Below are 23,691 nucleotides of genomic sequence, written 5' to 3'. Positions count from 1 at the left end.
GTTTGAAACACAAGTGTATAAGCACTTGATAAAGCATAAAATTTAACGTGCTAAAGACCTAGAGTTCGCACTAGTGGCTTTTGAAAAGACAAACAATATGTGTTATAAAATGACACTTAGTGCAGGATTCAATAAGGTGCGTACATGGCACTTGTGAATTCCTGTGCTGTGCAGTTAAACAATAAATAAGAAAAAATGGCGGAAGTGAAAGGTGAAATCCAACTGAAATATGCAAGAAATTGCAATATCCACAGGGGAAACAATACTGGTTTAGGATTTTAAATCGCATGCTCTTTTCTACAGGGCGAAGGAATGTGAAGTCGCTGGAATGTGAATTGGCTGGCTCTACCACACCCCCCCGCTAGCTGCTCGTGGGCCGCCATTCCAGTACTATTTCAACATTTTCGCGTCCCTCCTGTCAAGCTCTCTAAAACGATTAATTGAAGACGTTAGATCGATTAAGTCGATTAAATGAAATGTGGACATCGATAAATAATCATCGTTTTGCGGGATACATTAGATTAATCGGTTAATCATTCATCGATATCGCGTCGTTTCAGAGCGCAGTGCTTTAGTTTTGGTTTTCACCACAGGGTTTTTGTTGATGTTTTTCACATAGTGGCTATTCATCTTTCTTCCGCCCCATGGCCGTCAGCGCTTTAGTTCTGACAAGCCGCAGGTGTTGAAGAGTGGTTTAGGAGGCGTGTTAGGAGGAGAGCGAACTGCAAAACATCGGCAGCCTCAGCAATACGATTTCTTACTGGTTTGAGACCGTCATTTTAGTCGTTTCGTTGAGTCGTATGGCGAATGCACAACCAGAGTGACTGCTCGAATAAAGAAAGAGAAAGCAGTTTTGGGGGAATTATTACAAAATTGCGCCGCCATGTTCATTTATCGCGTCAGCTGATCAGGTTGTCCTGGCTCTCCAACTCAGAGACTCGGTCAGCTCTGTTTAAAAATGGCCGCTCCGTGTAATTCTGCCGGAATTACACTGAGCTACCTGAGCATTGAGTACCTCGAAAATCGCTGTTATGTTACCGTGTAACCCGCTGGATTAGCAATTTTAGTGCAGTGTGTCGTCAGTACGTTTTCGTCAGTGTGCTTTGCGTGATGTGTGCGCGGCGACAGACGTGGGCCATGTCTGTTTCGACGCCGGCTACGATTGCAAGCGCTTGGCTTAGGCTTAATCAGTCTCCGACGGGTCTTCGGATCAACCCTACGGACTCCAACATCTGTGATGTGCAAAGGCGCGAACATTAGGCGGCATATATTTGCCGAAACGTTTAGCCGTAAGTCCCTGGCGGTGTGCCTCGTCGTCGTCGATACGTGTCAGTGCGCGTCGCCGTACAATCGCGCGGGTGCTTGTGTACGTTTGTTTCAGTTAACGTTATTGGACATCAGTGCTTATCACTGCCGAGATATGCCGCTTCTCCGGCAACTCTTTCAGTGCCACGTCATGTGCTGCATCGTTTAATGCTTCGACACACTCCCGATCGCTTCTTTCGTAAGTACCGTGATTGCGCAACATCTGTCACCGCATGTATGGGTAGTTGTTCGAACCTGCGTAAAAAGGTAACAAAAAATGCATTTTTGCGTTACGAACCAGCCTCGAACGTACATCATAATGTGCGCCTTCCGCACGCCGAATGCTTCCTAAAAGCCAGCGCGCTCGTAAATTCGGGGCTTGCGTCGGACATTGTAAGTGCTTAGGGCAAATCTAGCTTTCCATTGATTAATGAGACTATTTTAAGCTGGTGACACCGTCTCCGTCTAACGCAAGGCAACAGTCTCCCATTTATCGATTCGCCCTTGTTATTATTTCTTTGCTATTCTTGTAATAATTTTTTTTTAATCTTATGTTAATGAGAATACGACCAAGAGCTCCATTGTTTGCCGTGGGTGCGCGTACGTAATTTGAAGTGAAAAAAAAAAAAAAACTGCAGCATGCCTCTTTATCGAATGTGGAATGTCGGTATAACTTATGTTGTGATGTTTTGTGCGGTGTTCGGGGGTATTCTAGCCACCTCTTTGGGTTACTAAAAGAAATAAAGATAAAAAATGTGTGTGTGCGTGTATATATATATATATATATATATATATATATATATATATATATATATATATATATATATATATATATCATATTTGTTCGTAGGGGAGGCATGAGCAGTTTGCTGAATCCAACATTCGTTTCCTTTTTAATTCCAGGAGCCAAGCCTCAATGGTGTAAAAAAACAAGGCATGGCTGAACTTCAGGTCACTCTGGAGTTTTTCATTGAGCTGTTCAAGTTCAGCAATGTCGACCTCTTCCAGCGAGGGTGAGCATGTGTTTCTGATGTGACTCTTCAGCTGATATGCTTGACAAGCATAATAATTGACTGCACTGTAAAAGTGTTGTTTCTTGTACGCCAACGCTGCTCAAACCTTGCTGCTATTGCTGGCGTTGCCATAACCTCACCAAATCGCGGCATTTCATTTCAGTGTTAACTTGAACACGAGAACATGACTCATCATTGTCTGAAAGCAGTGGCCTACTTGTTTCGTGATTTGTGTTTATGCACTCAATTGAAGGATGTTTGTTGGCCAAGTGTTAGGAGGTCAGGTGCTGTCAAGTAAGATCAAGGGCTGCATTATCACAGTCATCTTCAGTGGAATTTTCACACTGAATGTAATGTTGCATCCAGCATATTGCTTCACCATAACGGTATGCAATTGCAGATATTGTGGCCTTTGCGGCCCATCTTGTCAATACATGCAACATCTGGGTGAATTCAAAGCAGCATAAAAAAGCTGTGTGCCTGCTGACTATTTATTTTTACATGTCTATTCCTGTTGTTTATAACTACATTCCCTTCAGGTGTCACTTAATTCTGTACAATGAAAATTTACTTTCATTATATTTCTTGCATCTTCAGCATCGTGACAGACTTACAGTTGTAGTAGAGATCAGGAATTTTGTATTCTTCATTGAGTTTTGTCAGGTCTACAGAATGTGGACCCCACGCGATAGCTCCTCTATGGGAATGTCAGATATGAGAACATCAACTATTTCATGTCTCTATTTAGTTTTATACATAGCAAGCAACACTGCAGAAACTACGCCATGCAGTGCTGTCATAAAACTCTCACTCTTCCTGTTTTGTAGTGCAGTTCTGTTGATGTGCCACAATTTAAACGAAATAACTACTTCATATATTTCAACTACAACTTGTGGATGTAAGGTTATGTCAGATTGCGTGTTATCTGTGTATCCTTGTGCCTCCAGTATGTGGCATATAATGTTTTTGTCGTGAACGAATGTGAGCGCTGCTGGGGAGAGTATTCTGTAAGTGTCCACCTTGTGGACATGTCTGCTGCTGAAGTGCTGATAGGCAGGGAGCACCTGTCTCCTGATGTGTACCCCAGTCCATCCAATCAGAACTTCAGCGGCAGACGAAATGGACATGTCCACTACATGGACACTTATAAAATAGCCCCCCACTCGGTTGATGAAATGTGTCACTCTGCTCTGTCAGTAATGTATAGGTTCAGATCTGCGGTGCCTTCGTGTACTAATCTTGTCATAGTTTCTGACGTGAAATGTATCAAACTTAATGTTGCTTCGAATTACAGGATACACACTGTTATCTATGTTCCGTGTGCAATGCAATAATTTTTGGTTGTAGAAGGGGTCCTGGAACCACCCCTCGGGCTTGGTGAAAAAACATAGTCCGTGTATGGCATACGCTGCTGTGAACATCTCAGCCAAGCTTTGCAGTTGTGTGTGGTGCGCGGAGCTAACAAGCAGAGTGCGAAATCACCTTTCTCTCAAACACTTTTTTCAACAGAAGCCTGCTCCTCACTCTTTTCTGGACGCTTTATTTCGTAATAGAGTAAATTCCCATATCCTGCTGCTATTGGCCAATAGCTGACATCAATCAAGGAGGGTGTTTGGATCAGCGTGCTTGGATCGTACTGTTATTGTGTGTATTTATTGACATAGTTTAATAAACAGGCTGAAGTAAGTGAAAATGTGCTTTCAGATTCTCATAATTATTACGCACTTCCGGAAGAAGCCGACTATCATCTGCTCATGCTCTGCCGCAGCCGCCTGCGTAGGAATTAAACTTTAGCCACTTTGCTTATCTGTGTCGGTGCTGTCAGGTCTCGCTAGTTTCGACTAATTTTGAATGCGGAAGTAGCCTCAAATCATGCGAAAATTAAGATATTTTACAAATTGTGGTACAAAATATGTGGATGTTCCAGTCACTTTTCTGCTTCAAGGCATAAAAGAGCATTTTGTTTAAAAAGTCAGTGGAACAACAGTGCATATTTATGGTTAGTTTGATGGTGCATATCTGAGACTGGTGTCTTCTGGAAATTAATTCCAAGTAATATTGCCTTGAAAACTATCAGCTGCAATTAGTAAACTGCAATATGTGCTGTAAAGTGATTAATTAAAAAAGGTAACTAGTGATTTCTTTAGCTACTTGAACATGCGTTTCGTTTTCCTGTGCAAGTAATGTTTGCCTATTTGAATCGCCTATCTAAAAGACTAGAATTATGTTACCTGCAACAGGCAGTCTTTAAAAATTCCAGAAAACTTAAGAATGATCATCCCTTATAGTACAAAAAAGATTTTAAAAAAGGGAGAAAAACATGAAATCGAAATTAAATAACTTATGACAGCATAAAAGTGCACTGGGCTCACACATCGTTCATGAGTAAAAAATCGAAAGGCAAGGGCATGGGGCTGCTGACACCTGTTTCCCAGTCATGACCACGGATCGTTATATTGACAACTATTTCTGTCTCATGACCATGAACCGTGAACAAATAATATGGCAATAACTACCGTGGGGAATCAGTTTTCGGATGTGGGGATAGTGGCATTGGGCAAGTTGTTCGACTGACCTGCTGTATATGGAAAAATGGATCATTTGAAAACTGAGGTGCAACAGTATATCTATCAAATTGTGTATCCCTTAAATAGGTCTCTTGGTAGGCCTTAAAGGCTAAACCCCATGAGCGCGATTTTGTGCGCGACAGCGACGAGCGACGGATCGGGCCATCGTGTGGACAGATCGCTCGGTCTTGTCGCTCGATCGCTCGGTTCTGCAAATCTAGAATTTGTCGCTCGTCCCCCGGAAGTGCTATGAGCAACTAGCCAATAGCGCGAAGCCGGAACTGGATGTACATAACTCATGTACTTCCGGTTGTCACACGGAACGAGCAAACGATCGAATTTTTGTACGTGCAAGGATAAAAGCCTACTGCAAGACTTTCAGAAATATTTTATGCTGCTTTTTACAGTAAAACACATCAACTTAAGTTAATAAAGCACACGTCACGCTAGTTTCGGAGCCTATATTGCTGCCCTCATACCGGCAACACTGGGGAGACATCCCTTGAAGTCATCACTCGCGTATAGCTCGTATGGGGTACGACTTGTAGGCGACGAGCGAACGCGACAGCCATCTCCATCACGTCACTTGTCGCTGTCGCATGCAAGATCGCTTGCCTGGGGTTTATACTTAAAGGGGTTCACCAGGGCTTGAAAAAAGCACTGTATATCATATTTTTCTGTTGTGTGATGGTTTGCTTCAGTTCTTTTTACCTTTAGGCAGCCCTTTGTTCATTCATAGCTATGAAATTCACTGTAAAGTGAAATGTAATCTTATTTTCCCTCTTTTTCTTTTGTGATGGGGTTCCAGGTACTATCAAATCCGGACAGCTCTCAAGGTGCCCCAGAGGCTTCCAGCCAGAGTTGAAGTCCAACTGCCAAAAAGCACAGTGATTCAAAGTTATGGTAAGAACAGACTTGTTTCCCCTCAGGTGACCAATCTATACTTTCCTGACAACGCAAGAATTCATTAACAGCTCTGCCCACAAAACTGCACCGCAGCTACCCTTCGTGGCTCTGCTTTCCAAAACACAGTTACCGGGAGATACCGATAACGAAAAAAGTTTATCTTTACTGTGACGTCACAGGAACGTAATTGGCCATCACATCTGTACATATTTTCATCAAGTTGGACAGTGGTGTATTTGCCATTCCATTCGTGGGTTGCATGTGTACCTTGACTGCATGAAAACAAGATTTTCTGTTGTGTCTGCTTAATGTTTTTTTTTTTTCGTCTGCAAACTATTACTACTCTGTACACTCTTGTCAAAAGCCTGTATACTTCTGTTATACAGTCTGTATAAAGAGAAAGAAAGACAAATGAGGCAGGAAAGGAATGGAGGTCAACCAGTGGTGATTCTGGTTTGCTACCCCATGTCTGTATAACTTCTGCTTAGTCAAACCTTGTCGCATCTCACCTAAACGTGACAATAATCAGAAGTTTGAAATACCAGTTTTGCAAGAAAATAAGTAAATTTTTTTCACAAGGAGCCAAAAAAGGTGTATTGTATTCTCGGATTGTCACTTTCAGAGTTACCTTCAATTTCTCATGAATAGTGTCAGATGCATCAGAATCTATGAGTGATGGCATCCTTGGCACAGTTCCAAGCATGCTATCTGTTGCATGACTAATGCAAGACGCATTGATGTCTGAGCGAGGGTATTCTTGGAGCAGTGCCAAGCACGCTATCTTATCATAGTGCTGAAATGATGCTGCCTGGTCATGAGGTGCTAGTCACGTGGAAAGTGAAAGTATCCTCGAAAGTGATCCTCTGAGAATAACGGCCCGAGCTTGTTGCTGCTTGCTACACGCACATACGCTCGCCTTTAGCCTAGGCAGCCCCGTGGCCGAGATTTTCTACCGATGCCTTTTGTGCTGTTCTTTTTCATACTTTTTTGTGCTTCGTCGGTGGTCAGAGCAATGCTCCACGAGTGTTACCGACAAGGTCGGCCAGCCATGAATGGTGGATGAGAAGCGCAGAAGAGCTGAATGGAACTTGCAGACAAATTCGGCAAATTGCAAATGCAGCCTTTGCGACATAATGGCTTGGCTTGTCTCGCAGTTTGGGCACTGTCGGTCACCACCAGACCAACTAGGCTTTGCTAGATTTGGTGTCAAAAGGCATTAGTGACCATTCTGGCAACATAACAAAACGAAATTATCTCTTATTTCTGCTAATTTCAGTGGCCAAATTAGCACACGGCGCTGCAGTCGGGATCCGAATTATTGCAAGACGCGCTATAAGGTGTCTGAAATTTTGGTTGACCTTATTCATTAAGTCTGTAGGGCCAGTGGTTGGGTCATGGAGCTGTCCAATTAATCCGGCATGTCCAAAATACCTTTGTCTCTGGATTATCGGTCATTCACTGTATTTGTTACACACTGATAACGTCTTTAGCCACCTTAGTTATGTCTAGGTGTGAGGAGGCAGAAACAACTTAATTTATGTCTAGCTGTGCTGTGTAGGCCAGAATGTGCAGTCTTGTAGGTGACAGCCATCTTTTGCCAGGTACTGTGGGAACTGCTGAAACAAACAGCCGAGAGCATTCAGCCTGTTCCTCTCACATGCTTTAGACCAGTGTTCACTCGTCGTGTCTTTGTCATCAGCTTCCCCACAGTTCTTTTACTTAAGTGATTCCCATAGTGAAGAAATAGTGGCATTGTCTGTTGCTGTCTTGAAAAACCAGTGTATGCAATGTTTTGTCATTACAATGACAGGTAGCACCACCATTCCAGTATCATTAAAGGCACATGTACCTATAGCAAATGTTAACAAAAAAGGTCAATTATTGATCACTCTTGCTAGTTCCTCACAACTAGCTTACAAACTATTCCGCTTTCGTGCTGGAACCTCCTGTATGGATGGATGGATGGAGAAACTATTAAGGTCTATTAGGTCGTGCTAGTTTCCTTGCATGCTTTTATTTTTTTGACGAATTACACCTGCAGAAGAAAGGGTAGAAGGGGGGTGGGTGATTCTATACATTGCAGTCACAGGTTTCTCTGATGAGCAAATGATCACTTTGTATTCAGTGAGTCGACGAACACTCTTTCTGTAAACATAAACTGCTCAGTGTCACCTAAGTTTACAGTAAGAAACTAGTGATCTATGTTAGGCAACTGATAATGGAAGACAAACACACGTTTGAAACTAGGTATTTGACAACACCTACAGATTACAATAATTTCAGATGTACACGATATCATGTTTCTAAATCCTGCACTAATTATGGCTGGTGAAGATAACGCACATAAGACTCTGTACGTTGAGCTTTTATCCTTAAATACTGCATTTATCCCATGAAAATATGTAAAATATGTAAGTACAAAGGAAGTATTCAGAAGCTTTCATGCCAGACATAGAATGTGTTTCATTTTGCCACACGTATGTGCGCTTTAAGGGCAAGTTTTTATCGCAATAAAAAAAAAATGTGCGCTTCACTATACTGTGTGTGTACTTTCTATTGTGGTTTCTTGTTTTTTTTTTCTGTCGCGCTGTTCATTTAATTTCTGTGCTTTTTTTTCCACAGTGTACTTTTTCCAAATACTGTCTACCGAATGTTCTAAATGTTGTTGAATGCTCTTGGGGAGCGCAGACATAAGCAGTGCCTTTTGCTTGCTCTCCCACGATATGCTTGCATATCTTCCTCCATGAAATCAAACCAAAGTGCAAATGTCCTCTTTGAACTTTGTCTTCCTTCTGCAGCCCTGCCCATAGTTTTTCCTCCCTGCATTGTGAATGGCGCCGCTGTCAGCAAGACTTTTCAGATCCTCTACAAGAATGAAGAAGTGTACCTGCACGACACCATTTTATTCAAGGTCCATGCACTTGTTGACGCACACAAGGTTGGTGGCTTCTCTATAGTATGTGCTCTTTTTCTTTGTATATGATGTGCATTTGTGTCCAAATGCAGAGAGAAGATAAGAGAGAGGAGGGAAGATAACCATGGTCACTAAGGGTTACAGACTGGATTCCAAGGGAAGGGAAGCGTAGCAGGGGGCGGCAAAAAGTTAGGTGGGCGGATGAGATTAAGAAGTTTGCAGGGACATGGCCACAATTAGCACATGACCGGGTTAGTTGGAGAAGTATGGGAGAGGCCTTTGCCCTGCAGTGGGCGTAAACAGGCTGATGACGATGATGATGATGACAATGCAGAGAGCAAGCATTGGACACGCTGTGTGCACTCTAATACCTTGCCAAAATTAAATGTCTTGAATATACAAGGGACTCTATACTTCAAGTACCTACAGAGGTGATATTAAGAAGCAGTAAGGTGTATAAAATGAGTCGGCAGACTTTGATGATTCTACTATTTTCTTAAGAACCGCCTCTTCCTTACGATGCACACAGTTTGTTGATTTGCTGCAGTATTGCCGACTATGACCTCCAAGATAAGTTTTGCTGCAGTATTGCCGACTATGGCCTCCAAGATAAGTTTTGCTGCACTATTGCCGACTATGGCCTCTGAGATACGTGCACAGATGCCACTATTCTCAGAGTGTGCAAGGTGCATGAAACCCATTTCACCAAATTGTAATGCATAAATATTGCACGATAGCTCAGTGGTCCTCGAGAAGAAAAAGCAAGGACGTTTTTCGACTATCATCTTTCCTTAAGTCTTTCAAACAAAGTAGAAATTTAACTTGCACCCAATTTTTTTAGCACGTGTTGGCAAGTGTTGCACAATGGCGGGTGGTTTCCTAAAGTCATCTCCGCCACGATACATTCGTGTTATGTGGTAAAGCATACGATCGTCGAGAATGCGGTTTTTCGTTTTGTATCTGATCGCACCATGCAGGCAATTTTCGGCCCAATCTTCAATGCAAAAAAAAAAGGTGCCAGTTAGAATCGAGTAAATACCGTAATAAGACATCGTTTGCTATGCTCATTGTTTGAAAATATTCCTAAGACAGGCTGAAAATAGGCATTTCCGATGGGATATTTTTTTATGTGTGTACAGTGCATTTTCTGTCCTCTAAGCTCTGCCAAGACAGACACCGTTACTGAAGGGCAGTGTCTATTGGGATCAATGTAGAGGTCAGGCAGGGCTTGTGTTCTGACTGGTCAAGTTCGAATTATCCTGCGAAGGCAAATTTTAGGTTCGAAATAATGAAAATTATTGCACATAAAAATGCATGGGTGCTGGCCTAGACGTACGGTCGGGGTCAAAGTAACCAAAAAATTGAAACAGCTGGAATCGAATCAATGGAAGTCAACCGCAAGGGCAGCTATGGTACTGGCCAAGGGTTGATTGATCCGATGCTCCTGCCTTTCCCACTTCCAGCATCGTGGCCAACTGACTTGGAAAAAAAAATTTCTTGCTGTATCATGTATGAATTGTCTTTTTTTTTCTTTGTAATGCCATGCAGGTGCGGGATATGCTGTCAAAGGCCGACTTCCAGCTTTCTGTTGAGCTTTGGTTCACGGATCAAAACTTTGGGCAAGTCTTGGTCTATTTGCTTTTTTCGCCTGTGTTAACACGTTTGCTTAAATGTGGAGCTTGCTAAATACCTACTTTGCTAGACATATAGTTTTCGGGATATGCTGTGGGCAGTGCTGTATTTCTTTTATTTGAATTTGCATTTTCATTAGTTATGCAAATGCAGGAAGTTAACGCCATATCGCAGCCATCTTGTAGACCCGTTAAAGCGACAGTTGCTTCCATTGGCTTATGCTTGACAAGCTCTGTAAGCCACTGCTAGGATTCTTGTGCCTAGACGGTTTGCACCATTTTTGTTATCTACTGGCATACGCTGTATGACAACATGAGTGACTGAAAAAAATAATAACATTGTGGTACAGTCGCCGACCGTTTATTCGGACCTCACGGGGACTGCGAAAATGTCCGAATAAACAGGTGTCCGAAAAAACAGATTAAGAAAAAAAAATTTAAATCCTTTATTTCCACGCACTTATTCGGGCTCGGCAGTAGGCTTGGAAGAAATCGTGAATGCGCCGTTGCACGCTGTTCCGTTTGCGCGCAATTAGATAAGCCTGAATCTCGGAGAGGGTCGTACGGTCACTATTAGCGGCTGAAAGCACAGTCACTGCTTGTACACGCTCCGCATGCGACGGCAGCGTAGCACATGGTGCGTCATCTACCGACTCAGAGTCATCGTCCGGCGGTGCAGCAGAAACCTGACGAATGATCTTGCCGTCGTCGAGTTCTGCGCATGTCAATACAGCAGTGTCAGCACCTATGAAACTGTCAAATGAGACGGTGTCCGGAATCGCAATGCAACCACTGCGCAGGTCTCGGCAGAACATTTTCATTCCCAGCATTCCCCAGCGCAGTCTGCGCGGGCACTGTCGGCGCCATTAGACCCTTGACGCGATGTTTACGTATGCCGCGTTGGCTAACCGAAACCTCGACACAGCATACAAAGCAAACGCCACCGTGCCGACACCAGTCGCACAAACGAAAAACGCGGCCTGCTCGCAGCGTCTTGCGCGAAGAAACAAGTCAGCTGCTGGATTGTCTTGACATGGCTTACTAAGCTGAAACCGGAACTGCCGCAGAGCCACTCTAGCTAACCAGCCAGAAACAATGATGATGAGCGGGGATTTCCAGTAGCGCCACTTCGTGGGGCAGCAAGGAAGCTCCGTTCAAAACAAAAATGGCGTTCAGCAAGTCGAACCATGCACCGGTCAGAGTCGGTGCATGGCGCTCTTGACCGAGTTGGCTCAAGGAGTGTCCGAAAAATCAGACGAGAGGTTGCAAGGTGTCCGAACTTTCGGCAGTTGTTATACATTATGGTCTATGGGGAGAATGGCGGTGCCGCGAGGCTGACCGAATAATCGGGCATGTCCGAATTTTCGGAGTCCGGAAAATCGGTCGGCGACTGTATACGGTATGTTGTGCAGTGCCATTTATTCTTTGGTAGCCCACATGTAATACTATTTAATCCGTCAGCTGTTGTAGTGGCTCACTGTCTATGGTGTTCTGCAGCCAAACATAACTTTGTGGGTGTGATTGCCAGGTGTAGCAGCCACATTACAATGCAAATGTGCACATGTTAAAAGCATCTTAGGGGGTGTTTTAACATCACGGTGTAGCTCAGCACGAGGTTGGCGGTTTGAATCCCAGCTGTGGCGGCTGCATTTCGATGTGGTCACAACATATTAATATTCGTTTGCTTGGATTGAGGTGGACGTTAAAGAACCCTAAGCGATAAAAGCAAATCCATAGTTCTCCACTGCGGAGTCCCCGATAGTCCATTGTGTCAGGATGTCAAACCCCGCAATTGTAACGTCGTCATCTTGACCCACTCGTGTAATCATCCTTGACACTGTTTCATGCAATCAGGTTAGTCTTAAAACATTTATACGTGTTCAACTGCTTGATCTTGCAAGGTGTGTGGATGTCTGAGTAGTCTTTCTTCCAATGCAGCCCTGACCACCACAAGACCATCCAGTGCGTGAGTTCGCGGCTTCTGACTTTGCACATGGACCCCAGTCGCGGTCTTCATCATCATATTCCAGTTCTGTTTGACTATTTCCACCTGTCGGCGGTCTCCCTCACAATTCATGCTTCGTTGCTGGCTGTATACCAGCCTTACATCAGGCAAGTTTATTTCGAAATTGTGATGTTGAAGATGTGTGCGATGTTGACCAATACTCGGACCTAGTTGACCCCTTCAGGCAATGATTGCACAATTGGGCATAAAAGCACTGATGAATATGCTTATGATATTGAAATTGTGTTGCAAGGATATTGAAGCAGTTGTGGTTGGACCTGTGCCGTAAATGTGAATAATATGTGTGAAGCGTTTTAGTCAAACGAGTTGGAAGGACAGCTGGGTGTTTGCGTACAGTGCCGGCATGTCATCATGTAGTAGCAGGTTCACTTCTTTCATTGTTTTCCAAAATGTTTTACATCGTGCGTATCTTTCAAGTGGCCACATAGGTGCTTTGCAAGTATGCTAACACAAATTGCCGAAGAAATGAAAATTAATTATTTGTTCTGCAGCTGTATGTTTTGTACGACTTTGTAGGTGCAGTGATTGGGATGAAAATAAATTTTCGACAGGCAGAATGGATTGGTGTGTTAGGGGGCTGTTTTCGTGTTGCAGAAGCCATTCAGGTGCCCTGAAGGCGATAAAACAACGAATCGGGGCACACTGGTGCAATTTGCCGAATTTGCCATTAGTGTTACTCTTTAGTGTCCTTTAAGGCTACTTCACCTAGTAATCAACAAACTCTTTGTCTGTCTACCTCTGTCTGCTACGGCCACCCTTCTAGGAGGAGTGCTGTCTTGACACCGTCTCATCCAGGGTAAGCTTCTCGGCATACCCTGCATGCAATTTCCTGTTTTTCCTGCTATGCTTGTCGCTGAACATTCTTTTCTAAAGCATGCCGTTGCTTTCTATTCTCTGGCTATCCCTGGCAACGAAAGTGTGAAATTTCTGTCACTCTAGGAAAGTGAACAAGAGGGACATACTGTCGAACCTCTATGTAACAAGCGTTGATATTACAAATTATTGAATGCAAGGAAGCAGTTGTGATTGAAGTTCGATATAATGAACATAAATACGATGAGTTATTAGATATGAAGCGCCGTCTGGTAGAGCTGACGCAGCATTTGCAGGGTTGTGATGTTGCAACAGACAGTTTTGTAAAAGGAAAACTGACCACGTCAAAGCTGCTCGGTTATGTGTTTATTGTTGCAATATAGTATATGAGCAAATTTTGAGCCTCCTTGAACATAACTGGTGTGCTGTGCTGCATTTTTTTATCCATATTTTCCCTAAAAGCATAGTTAAATCAGGGGAGACGTTGAGTTCACTTTGTTACCTCGGAGTTTTCAACATGTTTGATTCGATGAATATTTGTTGAGAAATTGACGGTGCTTCATAAACCTGAAAAGTCGTCGTAAGATCAGCTTTCATTAATTCGACTGTGCGCCTGTGAGCAGAAGTATACGGACCACAGGCTTGCTGAAAGAAAAAAATGAAACACTTAATTTGTTCTTAATTGAGATGCACATACTGAACGACAAGTTAGAACTGCACTCTTCAATCTTAGTTACATTCAAGGACAGAGATGAAAATCAGCTTTATCGCAGAACCTCGATCCGTATACATTTGCTGAAGGGAGCACATTCACGTCCATGTACCCCCACACGGTGTTGCAATGACACCTATTCCATTTTGTGGCGCAGCGTTACCAGGACAGGAAGAGCGCAATGGTTTACGGGAAGCCCGAGGCTCGCCTCTCGAAAGTCGATGTCATCCAGCCTGGAGAGTGTCTTCTTTGGGCCACAGGTGAGGCACTGCTGCACTAAGCATGTGTGTTCGCTTCCACTCTAATGAACAACGACTTACTGCGAAGAAGGGAAAAAATGTGCTGGAGACTCATATTAATCGAGCCCTTTTGAAAGATGCGTGCAATAGGTTGGACATTGCCATATGTACACTTCATGTAACATATCACATGGTTTTGTTGTTAAAATTATTACCGTCTAAATTGTTAAAAGTAGGGGATTCAAGACAAAACGATGATCTTTCTTTTTGAGCAAGCTTCGTAGCTGTGGTGGACCTTAGGGAATCGGTGTGTTAATTACTTACTCAGCTACCAACTTAGCAAGTGACATATCAAGCGCTACCTTAGGGGGCATGTTGTAATAATTAGAATTCAACTTGGCGACTACCGAAAGTTAACCTGTTTGCTGGAAACATTGTGCATGGTACCATTTTCGAGAAAGTAATGCCGTTTGATGCATCGTTGTCCCAGTTAACATTTTACTGCGCTGCATTTTTTCTGCAGCAGGGAAACATATCCACAGTGTGAAAAGAGTCTGTGAGCTGCAGGAAGTAAATTGACAGACTGCATCTCACCCAAATTATGACAAAACAGCGAAAAGAAGCACATCCGCCAAATGAATAATGTAAAATAAAAGATTGCTCAGACGCCTGTGTTTGCTGCCACCAGCATCCCATTGACTACAGTCATGTCTCCCTGACATAAATATGCTGCTGGTGATGATAATGATGCACTCTAACAGCTCCTGCACAGCTACGTCTCTTCAATGTCCACTGCATCCGGAATGGATTACTTGAATGTACTCTCAGCGTAAATAGAAACTCTAACAAAAAAAAAATGACTTCAGTGCATTGTTTCATTTTCAGGTTCCTCTGCATTCATAGCAGTAGCTGAAATTCAGACTCCAAAAATGTACACTTGGTACTGCACTGTGCATAAAAAACTGGGTGTAGAATAATTGCGCATTGCACTTACATGTAATTATGCTTAACAGGCATACTGATAAGCTATTGCCAGTTTGCATTTCAATTGGTCCTGATGGTGCCTGTCGTCCTTTGGGGGAGAGTGAGCTTTATGAATTTTCGCCTTTGCCAAGGAAAGCAGTTGTTGCCCTGACGGAGACGGGTCTCGTTGAAATGGGGGTTTCTGTTGTTCAACCCCTGTTGACCGCTTTGTCTCCATCTGCCCATGAACCCTGCATCTCATTTGTCATTAGTCTTCAAACTTTCAAATTTCTGCCACATTGCGCTGATACACTATTGAGTTTGTGCCTTGGAGCTGTGGTTGTGAAGGGACTGTGAAACGCCTTCTGCTACTGCCCTTCCTTAGGAGATTAAAGGCTTGCCCACTTCGCCGCTTTAAACCAGAGACGGAAGACCTCTCTTGCCGAGCAAGATCTTATGATCGTGGCCTCACATATCGCAGCTGCAGAAGGCCACAAAAGTGTTGCTGCTTTTCTTCAAGGCAACCAGACTGAGCGACTGTCTGGGACACAGCACCGAGCATTCAAATACAGACACACCTTGATATTATGAACACAGGAATAATTAGTGTATACAATTAAGCAAATATCAAACGTTTTTAGCCTATATCAGAGTGTGAAGTGTAACAGCTTAAAATGAGTATCAGGTGTAACCCAGCTATCTTCATGTTACTTTCACGTAGTTTCGTGACTTAACCTATGTTAGCATTCGTCTGGATGTCGACAACTCTGCGAAGTGCTCCAACTCCCGACTTTCTGCGATTCTTCAATCCTTCCCAACCCTTACCCCAGTGCAGGGTAGCCATTTGTGCTTGGTCTTAATTCACCTTCCTTCCTTTCATTTGCCTCCTCTCTCTCTCTCTCTCTCTGCGCCATGAAACGTTGATGACTGCTATCCTTTCAGACGAGCGGAAGTGGTGGACGGCTCCTGGGGCGCCTGCAGCGAGCCTGCATGGTGCACTGGGAGCTGTGCTCACTCCTGCTCACGGCCTATGGGAGCCTGCAGCGTCGAATGGTCGAGTTCATGCGCCTCCTACCACCATGGCAGCACCTGCGGCGAGTTGTGGAAGGTGAGCTGTGTAACGCGGCCGGGGTCCCAAAGCTTGTGGTGGAAAAAAAAAAAGGAAAGGCCAGGAGGGATGAAATGGAGGTGCAACTGACCCTTACGTCTGCACCAGTCATTTTTCACGCTGCTTTTTTTATATCTGCGTTGCATCTTATCAGGTGCATGGAAATTTCTTTTCTTCTAGACTCATTGCACCTTTCCTCTTGTCTGGAAGGACTCAGCAACGTGGCAAAGGTAAGTGATGGCTTTCTGTTTGTCATTTTATTTTGCTTTGAATTCTTGGTTTTACAAGTAGATGTGCATATGTAAAGGCATTTTAATGTGCTGTATTTGCTGTTATTGCGAACTTTGGACAAATACAGGCAAAAGAGTTAGTTGGTTAGGTAGATGAGCAGTAGCAACAACAATACTGATTTGCTGTTTGACTTAATTGCACTGTGGGAACAGATCACAAAAGGGTGAGCAGGATGCACAATAAACAGCCACCAACACGATGCAGCAGCATGTATCGCTACCTGCTGAGCTGCGAGTCCAGGAATTATTTTGTTTTAATAGAATTCCATCGCCATCATTAAATTGTTGCTTTCTTTATTCAGGAGCACTGAAGGTGCTTCTGTTTTCCATATTGTTAGCCGTGAATACTTTGCTTATCCGTGTGTCCCTATATTTTACTTCCAAGAACAAGTTATAGTATACTTAGTGTTTGCGCTGGTTCATCAAGCCATTTGTCTGAAGCCTCATGTTTGTCATATGTCTTATCACACACAAAAGAAGGCAGAAAAAGTACAAAAGTGTGCCCAAGAATGCAAAAGCAGTCATTCATCAAATGGAGGATAGATTGCACAACAATACCACGCTACAGCAAGCACAGAGGCCTCACCAAGGTGCATAATACAGTCGAACCTCGATATATCGAACAGCGCGGTGATCGCAAAATAGTTCGATATAGCCAGAATTCGATATATAAAATCACGTAGAAAACGCGTCAAAAACTAGCGCAAATCAATCAATGAACCAATCGTGGCGCAATAGATACTCACATGAAGCTTTAAACAAAGTATTTATTTAGTTCACTGAAAGTACTGAAGCAGCGTAGCCTGCTTCATATTGGCAACCGCGTGCTTGACCACGGCGTCCTCAACAAAGTCCAAACGGTCCACAAGAGACGGTCCAGTGCCTTCTATTGCGCCGCAGTAGCGGCGTACAACGGCCAAAGCAGCTACAGCCTCAGTTGCAGTCGGGAGCGGGGCAACATCAGCGCTTGCTGGATCAGCCTCGGCAGCGTCTTCGTTTGGCCGCTCAGCAGTCGCTTCTGCCGCGATCTCCGCGTCTGTCAACTCCGCCACTGTTCCGGTGCTGTCGTCACCGCCAACGAAGTCCTCAATGCACATGCTGTGTGGCTCCGCACCGACAAAGCGCTCCAACTGGCTCCACGGCCGCCTCGATCACGCGCGCACGGCGGTGGCAAGCCTCGCCGTGCGCGTGTGATCGAGGCGGCTTGCCCCGCCGTGCGCGCATAGTTGCGCGCGTAATCGAGGCGGCCGTGCTGGCTCCAAACCGCCGCGTGTGTACGCCGCTACGTTCAGATGGCGCCCTCTGCGCAAGCGATGTGGGCAGCTGTCGTACGCAGCAGTCTGAAACGCCGATCGCGCCGCCGCTATCTTCGAGTGTGTTGCGGGAAAGCTCGCCTCCTGTCAACAGAGCGCACTTGGTCTGGGGCGGCGGAGTTCGATATATCCATTTTACGTCCGGCCCCGTTCGAAATAAAGAATTAAAAATGCATGCGATTTTCCATGTGATATAGAAATTGTTCGATATACGCAATAATTCGATATATCCGTGTTCGATATACCGAGGTTTGACTGTATGTGTGTCTCGCCTGTGCAAATGATCAACATTCGTGTGAAATGGCAGTTGATGAGCAAGAGGACTAATGTCAGTGGCACCATGTGCAAGAGGACCTTAACTTGCTATCACAATTTGCTTTTATTTGTAACTCATTTCATTTTTGTGCAAGGAGCCTTCTGTTTCTTGAAGGACCGCCACACATGCGAAATCTGGCAAACAACCACATTCGCTGCAGCCCGGTGCCCCTTTTACTAAAGGATGTAACTGTAATGTTTCCACAACGCGGCCTCAACATATTGACCGGTATGAATGTTGTGAATGGTAGGCTGTAGCGTCATTCAAGCCTTTTGTAATCTGGCGCATTTACTCATTAAGCAAAGCTCCTGGTGAATAGAACAAATATTTCCACTTCCCACAAACAAGACAGGAATTACCAAGAAGGTGGAGGCTTAAAGTGATTGACATTGGTTGAACAAGGAATGTCATAATCAACAATTCAACTTTGTCACAGCAAACAGAAAAAAAAAAAGGAAATGGCACATTGTAAGCATATGTGCATGTTGGCACTTCCTGGCATGGGAATCGATTACATCCTCACACATGACTGTAGATGGTTAATGCATTGGTAGTTGGCCTTTAGTTGTTGGTCGTGAAACTGGAGGTCCATTTGATTCACCCTGCATTTTGTGAACTAGTTCCCACTAGTTCAGTGCCAGTTCTTACTCGTGCAGAACCGAATCAGCACGGCATGACCTGCGAGAGTCCAGCGCTACCTATCTGACAAGTGCAGTGAATGTTGTGAACTTGCCCTGCACTAAGTCTACACTGCTTGAAACAACTGCCGACATGGAGATGCCGCCATGTTGGACCAGTGAAATGGATAGTGAGGAACATCACCTCCCGACCTAGTACAGGAAGTGCAGGCAAATCGAATGGACCTTTCAATAACTGACTGTGGTTCCTCCAAAACGATGTGGCCTTGGGTTAGTTGGTGATTTACGGATTTGCTATGAACGGGTGGATGTCTGATTTCCCCTTTATCATTTACGGAATCAAACGTGCCGAAGAACGGACACCAATGCTCTGTTGTTCGTCGTATTCCTTGTGGTGTCTGTTTCCGCACATTCAGTTCTGATTGTGGTTCTGGTTGCTCTTTCGTTGCGCTCTCCTGCATATCTTTTTCTCTCCTCCCTGTTTCTTCTGTCCCTTCTGGTCCCAGGACTGTTTTCAGCACCTTAAGGCCAGGGATGTCTCCCCTCCGGAGTGGGACAAAGTCTTTGCTCACATCACGGTAATGGTCTCCGACTCTTCCTTGATAACCTCTGTTTTCCTCCTCGTCTGCATTTTAACATTTCTTTGACTCTTCTCATTCAAGGGTAGTGTTCTGCAGCCACCGCATAAAGTTTTGAAGCGGCACCCACATAAATTTCTACAGAACATGAATGGGTTGTTTCACATGCAACAGACATTACTAAGTCATGACTGGCAGCTTACCGCTATCCTTAAAAAGTGTACGGTAATTCCAACCTGCGATTGGAGCAGGAACTGTTATTACTTAACAGTGTTATTACTTAACGGCAGTGACCATTATTAATATTAATCCTGGTGTTATTATATCTGGTGCTTATATTAAATTAATTTTTGAAAAGAACGCCTGTGGCAGATAGCCTAGTTCTAATTTTTGAGCTGGATGACTTGAAGACCATCACATTATTTACACAAGAAATTGAATTAACAAATTTTTACTTATCAACATTTTAACTAAGTACTTCTGTGCACATATTGCAATTTACTAGTTGTAGCCACAGGGAACAAATTCTGAGGATGGGGCCAGTTTGAAGATATATGAAGTCAAAATTGTTATAAAATGCAGTGTATTTCCACTTCATTAACGAAACTCATTTTTATGCTTTGCTGGACAAAAATAAACGGAACACTTCGGAAACACGTACATCGAGGCGGGTATAATCGACAGAATTCGTTCCGAGTGGATATGCCTTGTGAAACCACTGGGTACAATTACTAAATTGTACCCAGGGTACTAAATTACCCAGTCAATTATGTTATGATTACCATTTCTCATGCAAATAATGCCCACCTCTTCAAGTAGGTAATCCAGCTCAAGGGATAAAATTCTGCTATCTGCCACAGGCAATTTCTAAAAATCCTATTAACTATAAAAAGATGACACAGCATAATATGGTTTGTCTATTATTGTATAACATCATAACATTGTATGTATAACATCATAAGTGTCTTTAACAGGAGGTCCCGATACTGTCTATGTCTATGGGACCTCCTTATGTATACTACGCACATGTAATTATCTTTACTTTTACTAATAAATAAATTATGAAATTACTAAGAAATAAATTATGAGATTACTAATAAATAAATTATATTATTGCTGTTCTACTGTGCACTTGCTGACGAGGTGTTTTTTTTTTTTTGTGCACAATGCGTGTGTGTAGCAAGCAGAGAACGAGGAAGACTTCTTGGCGGTGGCACATAGCGACGTGGCACAGCTGTGCGGTGCGCTGATTGTGCTCTGGAAACAGTTTCTAGAGGTGGTCGCGGACCAAGACCGAGTGCGCCAGCAACTGGCACGCCAGCACCACCTGCAGCGAGTCAAGCGCTTCGCCGAGGCCTACTTCGTCATAGAGCGGCCACGCATCGCCGTCCTGTCGGCCAATGACGCAAGGTGCGTCGAATGTCCAGGGCATGCCAGTAGCAGCGAATCATGGAAAAGCTCGGCGGTTCTGCTGGAACTGTGATGGTGTGACCCTGAAGAAAGGGCAGAGAGCAATGTAGGAAATGTCATGCAGTGATGACATTCATTGGGATATTACAGCGTGCACGCCCCAGACGACACAAGGCAACGCTAACGCACAAGCACTTTGCCTTGCGTCCTCGTTTGTTGTGTGCACGAAGCAATACTGTAATGAACAGCTACTAACTTGCCCAACTTTCAGTACTTTTACAGCGATGACATGTTTCAGCATTTTATCTGAAGATGGTGGAGAGTCCTAGCTTGCCACTATACCATTCGGCCTACTTGTACACTACTCTTACTAACTCATCCTGCTACCACTCGGCAACTGCTAGAGAGGAGGTTGTACTTCTGCTGGAGATGAAGTTATTACTTAAGGTGAGGTTACAAGCTTCGTTAGCTACGTCCAGGGGGAAAGCGGCAAATTCTAGTACAGCAATCAATTTGATAAAAGATGGGGGTATACAGTGAAACCTCGATATAAGAAGCACGGATATAACGGATTAAATCAGCTTTCTCACCAATATCAGTGTGTATCAAATATATGCTTATAACAAATATCAGATATAACAAAGTTATTTTCTAGTCAGTTAAGACTTTGTTACATCAAGGTCCAACTGTGTATTGTACTCACAAAGCTTCCTCCCCTTAATTCACAATGCCTCCTTGTGACTTCAAGGATATTGCAGAATTCGAAGAATGCCAACATCATGAAAAAAGACATTAAAGTATTGAAGACTTGTAAGTCTATTAGCTTGCAGGCATGTACAAAATATCCACCATGGTAATACCAACATCATCAGGGCAACATATGAGTTCACTCAACACAGAGAACAGGCTGGCTTTAGCGAGGGATATTCTAGAATAGATCACATTCATGTTATCCATCAGGTAATTGAGAAATCTGCAAAATGTATAACTAACATCTCTCTACAGCTTTCATAGATTACAAAATGACTATACAGCTTTCATAGATTACAAAAGTGCAATCGAGGGTGGCAGAGAATTAGGTGGTGTTATGAAATTAGGAAATTCACAGGCATAAGACAGGCATTTCGCTGTTGCGAAACGGGGGTAATTGTAGATCGCTGGTAGGGTTCTTCGTCCTGCAGGGAACATAAATAGGATGGTGATGATGATGATAATGACTACCAAATACAAGTATAAGTTTGGCAACCATAGACGGCAGAGCAACAGATATAAATTTTCTTCAGGCATGCTGTAGCAGCCTGACATTGGGACAGGCACTGCCTTGGTTGAATGCACGCACTGTATTACTAAATTTGGGGCTGCACTTTGATGCCTTATTTGTTCCTTTAAACTTTTGTTGTCACGATCGTGCATTACTTTTGAAGTTAAATGGCATCTAGTGCAACCAGCCCTTTCCGGTTGATGCAGCACGCAGCTCTTCTTCGAGGTGACGGAGGCGCTGCGGCGTTCCGAATACCTTGCCCTGCTTCCGCCGCTGGAAGTGGAGTGTGCCGAGCTCGACGGCGACAGCAACAACCTTCCCATCATCTACGAGGAGCACTACCAGGATTTCAAGACGACGCCTCAAGGCTGCGCGTCACGTGAGTTTTTTTCCTCCATTTGTTTATTCAAGACAGTCTTGCAAAACTGCTCAAGGTGAACAGTTGCCTTTCTGGGCCATGACAAATTTAAGGCTGCAGCAGTACAGCAGAAGCTGTCTACAGGAATGTGTAGCTTCTTGAAGCGCATGAACGCAGTGTGGACATTCCTCAGCACTTCTTGTGAAAACATGTTACAACAGATCAAGTACAACAAGATCATGCGAGCTGAAACAGTGAATTAAAGAATATGAAATAACAAAACAGTAAGTATATTTAATACTCCTGTAGCGTTTTTGTTATTTTCTCCTTAAAGGGACACAAAGTGAAAAATTATTTCTTCTGCATCAGCAAATTATCGTTCTACAACACCAAAAACACCATTCTTGCAACGACAAGACGTTTGGCAAGCCAGAAAAAGTGCAAGAACGAAATACGGGTGGCGACGCCTACTCAAGTTCTCGCACCTGGGGGCTGTGACGTCTTGGATTTTGATGGTATCTTCTAGGGCCTACTAATTATATATAGCGGTACAGGTTGACTACATTGTGTTCTAAAGGAACCAAATATTAAACATGGCAAGTTTCGGGAACCTTTATTCAGCCAACGTGGCCCAAATGCGAAAACATACTTTGGAATCCCTGACATCACACTGACGTACCAGCGCTGGGGTTTCGGCGCGAAATTCAAATACTGATACTTGGACCTTCATTTTCTCATCTAATAATCAAACTATTTTTTTACCTGTAGGGTTTTCAAACAATGCTTCGTTATTCTAAACTGATTTATTGTTTTGCTTTAGTGTCCCTTTAAGTTTCTGCTTTGGTATACCACATTTTAACAACTCTAGCACTGTGGTATAGTTGTTTAAAAGGTCAGCAATTAGGGCAGCTACCTTTTATTCTCAGCCATATTTTATACAGTCGACGCATGTTACGACAGACCTGCATACAACAGTCTTTAGGATGTAATGAACCATATTTCAGCCTTAGTTTGTTCTACATTGTTTTGTTAATGCAACAAAGTTCGCTTTATCTGACTGTGCTGCAACGGACTATCGGCTACAGCGGGCGAAATTAGAGGCTATTGTTGTGGGCGTATGAAACGAACTTTCGCTGTGTCGACACATGCTGGCAACTGACTTGTGATGCTCCATATTGTGTGCGCAAGGGAGGGAGGAAAGCGGGGCGGAAGCGTGTCGTCTTTTGTGTGCAAGGCACGGGGATGGGAGGCGAGGGACAGAAGGGGGATTCCCCTCCGGTGGCTGCTGTTAACAGCACAGCCACTATATCTTGAAAGCGATCTGCAATGT

At 43.8% G+C, this 23,691-nt stretch overlaps 1 protein-coding gene across 6 annotated transcripts in view; it reads left to right on the top strand.

Annotated features, from left to right (window-relative positions):
• The first annotated feature begins 783 nt into the window (after positions 1–783).
• Positions 784–23,691, top strand: part of LOC139060903 (protein FAM135A) — a 49,050-nt gene continuing 26,142 nt past the window's right edge. The window contains exons 1-13 of one of the 6 annotated variants that reach the window (XM_070540200.1): positions 784–1,289; positions 2,209–2,318; positions 5,694–5,788; positions 8,590–8,729; positions 10,254–10,324; positions 12,275–12,448; positions 13,126–13,158; positions 14,045–14,147; positions 16,032–16,197; positions 16,378–16,427; positions 19,261–19,332; positions 20,513–20,742; positions 22,210–22,382. In XM_070540200.1, coding sequence (XP_070396301.1) covers positions 2,242–2,318; positions 5,694–5,788; positions 8,590–8,729; positions 10,254–10,324; positions 12,275–12,448; positions 13,126–13,158; positions 14,045–14,147; positions 16,032–16,197; positions 16,378–16,427; positions 19,261–19,332; positions 20,513–20,742; positions 22,210–22,382 — 1,384 coding nt within the window. In that variant the 5' untranslated portion in view covers positions 784–1,289; positions 2,209–2,241. Of the gene's footprint in view, positions 1,505–1,535; positions 1,573–1,608; positions 1,699–2,208; positions 2,319–5,693; positions 5,789–8,589; positions 8,730–10,253; positions 10,325–12,274; positions 12,449–13,125; positions 13,159–14,044; positions 14,148–16,031; positions 16,198–16,377; positions 16,428–19,260; positions 19,333–20,512; positions 20,743–22,209; positions 22,383–23,691 lie in introns of those variants that run through there. The other 5 variants (XM_070540198.1, XM_070540196.1, XM_070540199.1 and 2 more) reach the window with 5 other exon arrangements.

This window comes from Dermacentor albipictus, chromosome 6, assembly GCF_038994185.2.
Source record: "Dermacentor albipictus isolate Rhodes 1998 colony chromosome 6, USDA_Dalb.pri_finalv2, whole genome shotgun sequence".
Taxonomy (NCBI): Eukaryota; Metazoa; Arthropoda; class Arachnida; order Ixodida; family Ixodidae; genus Dermacentor; species Dermacentor albipictus.
Note: the sequence above shows the minus strand (reverse complement) of the source record. Positions and strands in the feature narration are given on the sequence as shown.